A 12,428-nucleotide genomic window follows, 5' to 3' on the forward strand; every position below is an offset into this window, starting at 1 on the left:
TGCCGTGTTTTGGTGAAAGATATTAAGAAGTTTTCGAGTTCTGCTCCGGAAACGAAGCCCACCCCTCCCTTTTGGGACTAAGTCTGAATCATTTCCAGGGAAACCGGGAAAAATAAATATGCCAAAACTGTGCAAATAGCAAAATGCACCACTTAAGGTTTTGTTTGATATATCTACCTAGTTTTGTTGAAATATATCGAACGGTTTTTGAGTTATGCTCCGGAAACGAAGCCCACCCTCCCTTTAAGACTAAGTCCACTACGTTTCCATGGAAACCGGGAAAAATAAAAATGCCAAAAGTCTGTAAATAGCAAATGGCACCACCTTAGGTTCTGTTTGTTATATCTACCATTTTTGTTGAGTTATGCTCTGGAACAAAATGATACGGACGGACAGACGGACGAGGCGTCGACTATATCCCCCCGCATTACATGCCGGGGGGATAAAAAGAATTAAACAAGAAAGAAGGAGGAAAGAAAATGTTCCCAAATCAAGTATACAAAGTACATATAGACATATGCGAGAGCAGGTGTACATTGCAGATATAACTGGGCTACTGTGACATTTTTGTCACTGCAAAATCTACTGAACTTCAAGGACATGTTTGCAGGCCTTTATGGACTTTATATATCATATTCATTTTGATAATGAAATTAGATTCATACAATACATGTCACCAGGGAACAAACTCGGGTCTCTTTTGATTGAAAGAAACAGTGTATACTTAATAAACTTCTTGCATAATGTGAGACATTCAAACAGTAAGTTGTAAGCAGGTTCCACAGGAGCATCCTGGTACATTCAGGCTGTGTACAAAAGTATTGTATATTGAAAATATTTCCTGGCTTCAAGGTAAAACTACCAATTTAACAAGATTTCAAACATCTGCAGGAAGACATTCTTGTGAAACAGTTAAACAAACGTCATGAATGGTATTCTGTGACCTAGACCTTATACATGGGTCACTGACAATGACTAGATACCATGTAACTCCTTTCACGAATGATCAGTTACCCAACAGGTATTTACCAAATATTTTTACTCTCAATAGGCTAGACTGAGACTAAACTGTGACACTTGTTGAAGGCAAAGGTGTGTGTAGCATCTTACCTCTGTCATGGATGGCTGCTTGACACCATTTAGGAACACAGACTTGACTGCACATGGTCCATAAAAGCGGCACTTCACTTCATGGGGGGTTATTCTTGCATGTGCAATGAACAGCAGGAATCCAACACCTGACCAACACATAAAAGTACATGGTACTGTGTCTGACCAACATATCATGGTAAACAATCCTATCATTGTACTGTGTTTGACCAACACATCATGGTAAATAATACTATCATTTCTGTTTTAGTCAAACTTATTGCCATGGAAATGCCAAAAATATTTTATTCAGAATTCCAAAACTACCAAAAGGCACCAGTACACCACCACATCTATCTATGTGCCAAGTTTGGTGAAGAAATAGAGAACGGTTTTAGAGTTCTGCTCCGGAAAAGTGTACTACCACCAATTTCAGTCTAGGTCAAACTTGTTGCCATGGAAATGCCAAAAATATTTTATTCAGAATTCCAAAACTACCAAAAGGCACCAGTACACCACCAGACCAATCTATGTGCCAAGTTTGGTGAAGAAATAGTGAACGGTTTTAGAGTTCAGCTCCGGAAAAGTGTACTACCACCAATTTCAGGCTAAGTCAAACTTGTTGCCACGGAAACGCCAAAAATATTTTATTCAGAATTCCAAAACTACCAAAAGGCACCAGTACACCACCACATCTATCTATGTGCCAAGTTTGGTGAAGAAATAGTGAACGGTTTTAGAGTTCTGCACCGGAAAAGACAAATGTGCACGGACGGACGCACCACGCATGCACACACGGACGGAGTCCATTTTAAAAAACCCGCAAAACGCATTGCGGGGGATAACAATACTGTCTTTGTACTGTGTCTGACTAACATATCATGGTGAACAATACTGTCATTGTACTGTGTTTGACCAACACATCATGGTGAACAATACTGTCATTGTACTGTGTCTGACTAACATATCATGGTAAACAATACTGTCATTGTACTGTGTCTGACTAACATATCATGGTAAACAATACTGTCAATACTATCATTGTACTGTGTTTGACCAACACATCATGGTAAACAATACTATCATTATACTGTGTTTGACCAACAGGTCATGGTAAACAATACTATCATTGTACTGTGTCTGACTAACAGATCATGGTAAACAATACTGTCATTGTACTGTGTTTGACCAACATATCATGGTAAACAATACTGTCATTGTACTGTGTTTGACCAACACATCATGGTAAACAATACTGTCATTGTACTGTGTTTGACCAACATATCATGGTAAACAATACTGTCATTGTACTGTGTTTGACCAACACATCATGGTAAACAATACTGTCATTGTACTGTGTTTGACCAACATATCATGGTAAACAATACTGTCATTGTACTGTGTTTGACCAACACATCATGGTAAACAATACTGTCATTGTACTGTGTTTGACAAACACATCATGGTAAACAATACTGTCATTGTACTGTGTTTGACCAACATATCATGGTAAACAATACTGTCATTGTACTGTGTTTGACCAACATATCATCAGAAACGCCTTGTTACTGTATGACTATTTTGGCTGTAATTCAGATGTTTCCTTTTGTATAACCTTCTTGCTTGACTTGCATCTAGGGTGTGGATCACTGAGGACTTGACTGAGCAAATGCCAGTGATTAAGATGAGGTGAGGTGAATCGGGTTTAACGTTGTGCTTGAGAATATTTCGCTCATATGACGACGTGCATGTGTGTGTATGTGTATGTGTATGTGTATGTGTATGTGTATGTGTATGTGTATGTGTATGTGTATGTGTATGTGTATGTGCGGCTGCTTGTACTAGCCCAGACTGAAGCTGGTTTTATAGTGCTAGCCCACTGAGATACCATGCCACAGTGAAGCATGAATACCCCACTCAGACACATTGTACTGACTCCGAGCCGACCAGTCCTTGATTTACCCATTTATGCCGAGAGCCAGGCAGGGACCAACAAGTACCATATTTTAACGTCTTTCGGTATGACAGTGATTAAGATGATGGCGTCATCTCCTACATATACAGCATTACATATACTGAGGGAAATGAATAAGGGAGCGCATGTGTATATGGACAAAAATGTTTTATTGACAGTGGACTTTGTGAAAGCAATGTTAAAAGGTCACACACACTACAATTGAATTGTCAGTATCTGGTGCGTCCCCCATGCCTCTGGATCACTTCTTAACATCGACGTAGGACACTTTGGGTCAATAGCGTGCCACTCCTCTTGGAGAGCTTGGAACATGGCGTACCTTGTGTGTGACTGTACATTGTCGGATCTGACACGACGTCCAAGAAGCTACCAAAGGTGTCCAATATTTTCGAAGCTGATTTGAACTGGTTTCGCAAGGAAATCGCCAGTAAATGACGATCTTCACGTGCTGACGTTTTTTTGTTGGGACGACGACCACGTCTTATCTTAACATCGCCTGTCTGGCGGTATAAGTTCCACAGTCGCGATAGCACACTTTTTGACTTGTTAAAGTCTCTTGCTGTCTGACAAATTGATATCCCACCATTGATGGTCCTGATTGCCTGCCATTTCTTGTTTTCAGAAAGGAATCGACGTGGCATTATTTTAAGGTTTTGAACGTCTTGCGAATTCATGGATCTGTCATATTAAAAATTGTTCTCATGCTTAAATTGCTTGTGAAAAATGACCCCTGAGGATGCAATTGGGGGCAATATTTTCAAAGCATTATGGATAAATTGTTCCTTAAACATTTGGAACAACACCGCCTTTTCACCTTAAGAAGTAAGCGTACCCATATTCATTTCCCTCAGTACATTATGTTAATAGGGCTGTTACAATTCACCCACACATTCAGTGTTATTTATCAAAGCGAGATATGCAAAATGGAATATCCAAGCCAGGCAGGATAAAAGTCAACACTCTTATATATTGAATTTGATAGTCATTTGGTTACTGATAGTCATAAATTAACACTGTCAACACGGTCAAAACATGTCCAAAAATATATTTTGTTCTTGTTTCAATGAGCATAATGAGTAATGCATCAACCATGTTATTGTATTTGTTACCCAGTATTCATATTCATTACTCAATATTTGTGATATCTACTTTGTTCACCACATAGAGGATTCGTTACTACTTTCTTAGTATAATGTTCATTCTTCTACACCCCCAATCTACTGTAGACTTCTCTCACCTTGTCTGTCTTGTCCATCAGAAGACATCAGTGAAGCTTAGGAATAGTGCGGAATAACTAACACAAATATCTAGATGTGATTAACAAATGTTTACTTGCTTACATGCAGACACAAAGGAAGGACAAGGCAGTTTCCCTCCTCCTGCATGGAGTGAATTTTTCAGTGGGGAATCTAGTTTTCCTCACAACTACTGCATATATGTTGGCAATCAACAGGATGTCTGATGAGAATTTATAGAGTGATAAACAGCCTAAACAGGAATTTATTGACTTGATGTAATATATTCTCAAGAATTACTGTTCCTCACATCTATGTACAAGCTTTTGACAGTGAGATATTCCACAGGCACAATTTTTTTCTAAAAAGGCATGTTAGTTTTGAGGTATCAAATGGAATTTAACACTTAATTTCAAATCTTATTTGGCCAAACACAATCAAACATGTCATGGTGGAATGTGTGACATTCGTGATAATATATTTGTCGCATTCATAACATTCCTGTCAATACTAATTGAGGTCAAACCTGGGGTGATGGGTTCCACCTCGTTCTTGAATGTGATGACAAACTTATCAGTCTCTGCTAGAGGGAAGCACTGGAGAGGGAACAGGGCACTTAGGATCTGGGCTGTGTTGTTCAGGGTTATGGCCACCTGTCTGTCAAACTCTGTTGTCAGTCTGCAAACATATAAGCCAGACAGATGAGAGCTTTTTAAACACTGGTCACCATATCAGCCAAGAGACATAATGGATGAGGGATAGAGAGTTCAAACAACTGAGAAGAAAGTGACTACTTTAAATAAATTTTGAGAGCATTCAATCTTCTGTATTTTACAGTTCAACCTTGAACAGCTCTATATAATACGTGAGTGTGTGAGTGAGTGAGTTAAGTTTTACCCCGCACTCAGCAATGTAAAACTTAACTCACTCACACACTCACCTATTATATAGAGCTGTTCAAGGTTGAACTGTAAAATAATAGGTAACATTTTGAACAAGTTCTTTATAGTTGTAACTTTACGTCATATTTATGTGGAAAAAAACCCCGAAGGCCAGTCACATGATCGTCCATTTACTAAATAATAATACCCTAATTGGCCAACACAAGATATAAGCTGCACATCTCATCTTGACTTTTGAAATCACTAGCTAAATACAAGCCTACTAGAAAGGCTAACAATGTAATTATATCTGGGTACAAATGACATAAATACATTGCACGTGTCAGTGTGACAATGCTAAAGCTAATTTAACTAATCCCAAACAAGCAATGACACAGAGTAGTAGAGTAACAGTGAGGTTTTATATGCAATTAGCACATAACATATTTACTTTCAAAGGACCACATTAACCTATAAATCCACACATGGAAGCTTTACAGTCAGCATTAGTTCTCCTGACATGATTGGTCGGAAGATGCTGTATTTGGCATAGCCCATTACATTTCATGGAAGAGTGGCCACATTAGAATGAAGATAACACTGTTAACTAGACATTTATATTTACTTGCAATCCATAGTAAATGTAACTGTCTAAGGTGTCTGATAGTTTATTAAACAGAATTTAGATTTTAACATTTCCACAAAATTTTGGAATTTTAATTTTATTAAAGGTTTGTCATATCATTTCTATCAATTAATTCACATTATTCTAAAGAAAGCCAATAGAAAGTGAACAGTTTCAGTAGCAGACTTCTATCTGTACTCTGTACAAGAACACTGGCTTATTGTTTACCATGAAGAGCAGACACTATGCCTTGGATCATGAACTAGCCATGATCAGACAAACTTTGTATACTGAGGATCTTCCGAAGAAACATGAGGCACCAGCAACTAACCTTGATATGTGATCTACAATTATATCCTCCACATCTGGCAGCCTGTGAAGTTTGGCATATGACAGAGCACTACAACAACTGTAAGACTGGTAGGAGAAGTTTGCACCACTTTCCAGAAGGTACCGCACAATCTGTCTGTGCCCACGTTTCACAGCCTGTTGAACAAAGCAAATCTGTATAAACATGCACAAAATTTCATTGCAAGGTGAAACTGTTGCTGCATAATGGTACTGTAGAGAGTTTGAACTGTATGTTGTAGTTACCTTCATGAGTGCTGTTTCCCCGTTTGCCTGTTGCAGGTTTATCTTGGCTCCCATCTCAAGGAGCAAAGCCACGGTACAGATATGAGCCTATAACAATCAGCAGGTTCTTTAGCAATATATGTTTCACTGAAATACTTCTACACTCAGAACATGAACATTTTTATTGTTGTACTTGTTTTCTCTATCAGGAAACACCTTTGTCCACAGACAGCATGAATAGTACCAAATAGAACAGAAAGGTGAAACTCAGTAAAATCCTTTTTCTGCTACTGAAAATGTCCTGTGACAGTTGTATGACAACAATGTGGCCCTCACCCTATACATTCAGAGTTACCTCTCCTAATCTGAATATGAGGATTGGCAGGAGCACCCATGCCATCTCTCATTATTCCTTCTACACATCAGAGAACAGAATTGTGGGGAGTCCTACCCCAAAGAAGACTCTCTTTAAACAAACTGATTTCCCCTATGGGTTTGGCTGATTGTGGTTAAGAAAGATCTTTCTTGGGGCAAATACATGCAATAACACAGACTCCCAAAGACCTAGGTCTCAGGAGGAGGGAAATTCTGTTAGTGTTCAAAACCTCAAAACAGCAAAATGGATAGTCAAACTTATATTAACCCACCATTACGTCATGTGACTTGCTTCTCTCAGGGAGGTTTGTACCCATTTCTGTGTCAAAGCGTGATAATGAACTGACTGACAGAACTGAGCTTGATCCCTAGAATGCATGTCAAGTTGGTAGTGGTGAATGAAACTGCCAATCCGGCTCCAAACAGTGACAGAACAGATCTCTTCAATGGGAAGGGACATTGCATAAGTCTTAGAAGTAGCAACTGCCCTGATCCACTGAGCCTTTAACACCTCAGGGGGAGGCTTATTCCTAGCACTGTAAACCAGATAACTGAATCAAGACAGTGAAATAGTCAGCTTGCTGACATTCCCCAGCATTCCTTCCATCTAGCAACAGAGCAATTGGGTACCCTTACAAATCACTCTTGTCAATTGATATAGACCTTGAGAGCCTTGCAGACATCAAACAGGTGAGCACTTGAAGGAGAGGTCCCTTGATTGAAAGGCTCGAAAGGAGAGGAAGTTCGATAGGAGCTGTCACATGGAGAGTGTGATCGATCAAAGGCGGTAAGTATCTGAGAGGCAACTACTGACCCAGTCTTTGTGAAAGATCGTCAATGCTGGATCGGCAGACATCACATGAATGTCCCTGATCCCTTTACCAGAATCTACCATCATAAGAAAAGCCATTTTCCACGTCTACACCAGCTAAGAAGCACCCGTCATTCAGATTATGATACTCTCTGTGTGAAGATCCCAGGGCACCAGCAGAGAAGATCATTCAGGTGAATGTCTAATCTGTGAAACACATTCAAGGCTTCTATATCCTCCGAAGGAGTGAGTAAAACACTCATACCAGTATGTTGGATTTCTCTATCTTGAAAATGAACTAAAACCAAACATTACAAAAGTAGAAAGTAGGGCAATCACAGAAGTGTCCGAAAATATGTACACAGGGACTTATTCTACTGGAGTGAAAGATCTGTTTGTAAGGATGAGATTGCTTCTCATGGCTTTGTCCATATATGTACCAGCAGAAAGTAGGTGTATTATTGGATGCACAAACCTGTTCTGCAGCAATCATGAGAGCTGTGTTTCCATTTTTCTGTTGAGTATTAATCTTGGCCCCACTACAGACTAACACCTCTGCTATGTCATCAAAATCTGGGGAAAGTACAAACAGGAAAGTATATTGGTAAGTAACTGCCAGATAACACTGACTTAGGTGTGCATCATCAACATTACTTCTGACAGTCGAGTAGTAGTGATGGTCATATGAATGATTTTTGAAGGTTACTAGTATTTCTGTGAATGGTGACATCCTATTCTGTTTCTAGTGCAGCAGCAAACAACTAAATGTTATGGTGTTTAAGTTGCTTCAGACTTACTTCTGAGGATGGCATGCATGAGCAGCGTAGTGCCAGTGTCATCAGCCTGCTCAATGTCATACAGTTTGCGGGCAGCAAAGGCTCTCTTCACAAGGTCATAGTCTCCATCCCACACTGCTTGCTTCAGCTCATCTGAGTAAACACAAACTGTTTCATGACAGAACAATACGCATAGTCAGGGTATACCTCATATATTATAATAATAAAAATAATAACTAGGATTGCCTCCTGGGCAATACTGACGGTCTTCAGACTTCCCCCATACACCCCTCCGTGGCTACCTTCACTTGTACTGTTTCTTTGGACGCCAGCTGGAGCGTCCATTTTAACTCTCGGAGTTACGGGTGTTTGAAGTGTATTTAAGGACTAGAAAGCGTTCAAAACCCAGGCAGAACACGTTTTCCACACGGGAGCGGATCGGTGAAATGCAGCCAGAGTCGCGGGGTCATGTACCTTTTAAGTAGTTCTGGAGAAGATATAGTTCTCTCTTGAACAGGCCGTAGATCCGCTGTCCTTGGGTCTACGGTCCATACTGATTAGTGTTCTGGAATCGCCGTGATCCTAGCTATGACGCATACACGTATGTGCAAATACTGCACTTGTGAAACAACCATAGATTTATGTGTGTATATAGTGCATTTGTTAAGCACCCATTCAAAAACAATTTGAAATAAAACTCATATCTCACTCTGTACTTACAATGTTTATTAATGCAAACTTGTTCTCGACGTTGTATGGCTAGGATAATGCCGATGTAACGCTATTTCTTTGGGCATTGGATGACGTTCCAACTCAGATTTGACAGCTCCTTGTCATTGTCAATTACATTTGTCGTTGAAATTGACATCGTCTCCCATATCTACACGTGGACCACGCTTTGCAGTGGTAGTCTCTTTACAGGAGATATATGTTCTCCCCGCGTGAGCGCTCATCTGATAGTGAACAACCTGAGGGAAGTTTATCTGTATGATAAATTGCAACTGTGTGATGTGACTAACAAATTGCCTGCTTTTAAATTTAGTGCTATGACTGTTTCTGTTTTTAAATGACAACGTAATGAATAGATGTTTTTAAATAAAACTCATTTTGACTCTGTACTTACCATGTCTACTAATGCAGACTTGTTCTAATCACTATATGGCTGGCTGGAATAATGCCTATGTGTGACGTAAAGCCCAACTCAACTCAACTCAACTCAACCATTCAAAAAATTACTGTGGTGCGGTTAAAGGCCAGGGTTCCAACCTGAGATTAATTTGGCATTGATTCAATGCTGCTGACACAAACGGAAAATTCACAATCTGCAGAAAAACAAACAGGAAGTCACAGTCAAACAAAGCAAAATAATACAGCAATATCTACAGACATATACTAAAAGAGATTACTGGTAAATATTGTGGTCAAAAAGACAAGCGTATTCCTGTCACAGTCAGGCTGGTAAGCACACTGCTGGAGAGACCAGATCCTGGCAATTCCAGAACACTAATTGTTTTGACTGTAGACCTAGGAACAACGGAGTAACGACCTGTTAAAGAGGGAACTATTTCTGTGGGCACTTGAAAACCAGGAAGCGGCGATTGTGGCTAGATTTTACTGTCGCTTCCTTGTGAGATGAGATAACTAACTGAAGGAAGCGACAGTAAAATCTAGCAACAATCGCCGCTTCCTTCAGTTAGTTTTCTCATAACTGACAAAATGCGAAAATCCTAATGTCCCTCCCTGTTTGTGGCGTAATTGTGGCGTAACTATTGACTTTTACATAATAATAATGTGAAGCAAAAATGTTCCCCATCTCATTATCTACAGTTTGGTGTCTTCACAAAGGAAATCCATTGTTTTTTCGCAGAGCTGTGACCCCTATAAAAATGTGTTTTGCCAAAAAATTGACCAACTTCCAAGGGCAATAACTCCGACACTATTCAAGATATCGGCATGCCTTGAGCGAGCTAAGTAGTCCGGTGTGTGGGCTTTAAAACGATATATAGAACACCATTGTACTATTTGCCGTTCAGGAGCAGAAGATTGTTAAACACAGGCACCGTCAAAAAAGTGCGGAAATGTGCAAAATCGCGAAGGCTGTGTTTGTGTCGTAATGGTGACGTTATTATTGATTTTTACATAACCATGATGCGAAGCAAAAATGTTTCTCATTCAATTACCTACAGGTTGGTACTGAGAAAAATGGAATCCATAGATTTTTCGCAGAGTTGTGACCTTTTTCTTAACCCTATAAAAATGCGTCTTTAAAAATTCACTGACTTCCAAGGGCGATAACTCTTAAACTATTCAAGATATCCATATGCCTTGAAGAGTTTAAGTAGTCCGGAGTGTGGGTTTTCAAATGATATATTGAACGCGATATATTGACTTTCGTCTGAAGACCTAATGAGAATATTTATAACACGCCTTTTCTAGGCTAGATATCCTGCTCAAAGCTCACAGTCTGATCATTATTACCCCGAATAACCCAAGCTGCCTGTTAGGCGCTAGAAGGTTAATAGTCTCACGACTTATTTCACCAGGTACCCATTTCCTGCTGGATGAACAGAGGCAAGTTTGAACAAACTCACTTGCCCAAGGTGAGACCACATGTATCACATGTGCTTCATTGTGGGACATACAGAGTTTACCACAGGATAATACTACCATATGCTCAGCTTTACATTACCAAACTTTGTAAGTAATTAAGACACCAGAGCTACACAATTTCAGTTCCATATGCCACTGGAGTTCAAAGGAGAATTCCAAGTTAAAAGACAAGTGTAAATTGGCATGGCTCCCATGGCTGAAAGCTGGGAAAGTGGTAAAAGTGGCATTTTAAGTTCTTCAGCCATGGGAGGCATGCCAACTTATACTTGTCAGGGGGCTTACATAGCATGTGATCTAGACTACCAGCTGTCAGACTGTCACTAGTGTGGAAGCCTCAGTGGCTGATAGGGTTAGATCACTCACTTTGACTATGACTCGCCCTTAAAGTACCAGAATCAGTATGTTAATAAGAAAGTGTATGAAAAGCATTGGATCTATCTATGATTAATTTCATAATGCAAACCTATTGCAGAACATAAAAAAATGTTCCATGGTGATTGAAATGTTTTAGACATTGACCCTACACTATAGAAGGAAATAAAGAAAAGCAAAAGCAAGGATAAAAGTGAGGTTTTCCCATCTGTTGTATGCACATGAGAAACAAGATACTATTACTTGCAGAGCTTATTATCAGTAGCGGACAGTGAAGAAGACGGAAGATTTTTCGAGTGTGATCAAAACCAAAATATAGGATTTCTGGCAATGATGTGTTACAGTGGTTTTGTATTGGTAGGAATTATATTGCATATGATATGCCAGGACCACATGCTGTCAAAACAAACTTGGTGGCAGTAGTAAATTTCTGACAAGACCTCAAAGCATCTCGGTTTACAAGCGGTTGCTTCATCTGAGTGTCAGGAAATATAGTTCAAGACTCCTGCTGAGGTAAAGAAGATGTAACCTACCATCACTGAGCTCCACGGGCTGTGCACTTGGTGAGAGTGTTAGCTGTAAAGGAAATGTTCTGATCAGAGAACACTCACACACAATGCCTACATTCAAATGTTCTACAGTTTCTATAAGATATATTCATACATGTTGAAGGGATACATTGGCTGAGACCTGTCCCTAGGTGACACTCACAACATACCTGCTTCTCCAGCTCATCCAAGTCAATATCATCCAGGTCAATGTCAAATGATACGTCTGCACCTACAATGCAAACATAACATTATCAGGTATTGATGTTTACAATACAATTATTGTTGTTAGCACATGAACTAATTTGTTTTTGTAATTGATATTTTATTACTGAATCCCTGTTACAGGTAGGGACAAAGGACCCCAGGGAATTCCTTGCCCTATCAAGCAAAGCTAAGATAGAATTTTTTCACAACTTTCATTCACACTTGACCAGACATGGGTTCAATTACTTTGAAATGTAATTAATTAAATTACAATTACTTTGATTTTCCTCAATTACAATTACAATTACAGCTTAAATTAAAATGTAATTAATTAAATTACAATTACATTAC

At 39.3% G+C, this 12,428-nt stretch overlaps 1 protein-coding gene across 1 annotated transcript in view; it reads right to left on the reverse strand.

The window, feature by feature from the left end:
* The window catches only part of LOC124264980 (M-phase phosphoprotein 8-like), an 87,303-nt gene that overhangs the window by 11,799 nt on the left and 63,076 nt on the right, over window positions 1-12,428 (reverse strand). The window contains exons 5-12 of the mRNA XM_046699761.1: window positions 12,041-12,102; window positions 11,856-11,898; window positions 8,362-8,493; window positions 8,040-8,137; window positions 6,400-6,486; window positions 6,137-6,291; window positions 4,826-4,977; window positions 1,111-1,238 (exon numbers count right to left, since the gene is read on the reverse strand). Of these exons, the coding sequence (XP_046555717.1) occupies window positions 1,111-1,238; window positions 4,826-4,977; window positions 6,137-6,291; window positions 6,400-6,486; window positions 8,040-8,137; window positions 8,362-8,493; window positions 11,856-11,898; window positions 12,041-12,102 (857 nt within the window). The remainder of the gene's footprint in view (window positions 1-1,110; window positions 1,239-4,825; window positions 4,978-6,136; window positions 6,292-6,399; window positions 6,487-8,039; window positions 8,138-8,361; window positions 8,494-11,855; window positions 11,899-12,040; window positions 12,103-12,428) is intronic.

The sequence above is a fragment of the Haliotis rubra genome, unplaced genomic scaffold (assembly GCF_003918875.1).
Source record: "Haliotis rubra isolate DU_JTF1 unplaced genomic scaffold, ASM391887v1 Scf953, whole genome shotgun sequence".
Lineage (NCBI taxonomy): Eukaryota > Metazoa > Mollusca > Gastropoda > Lepetellida > Haliotidae > Haliotis > Haliotis rubra.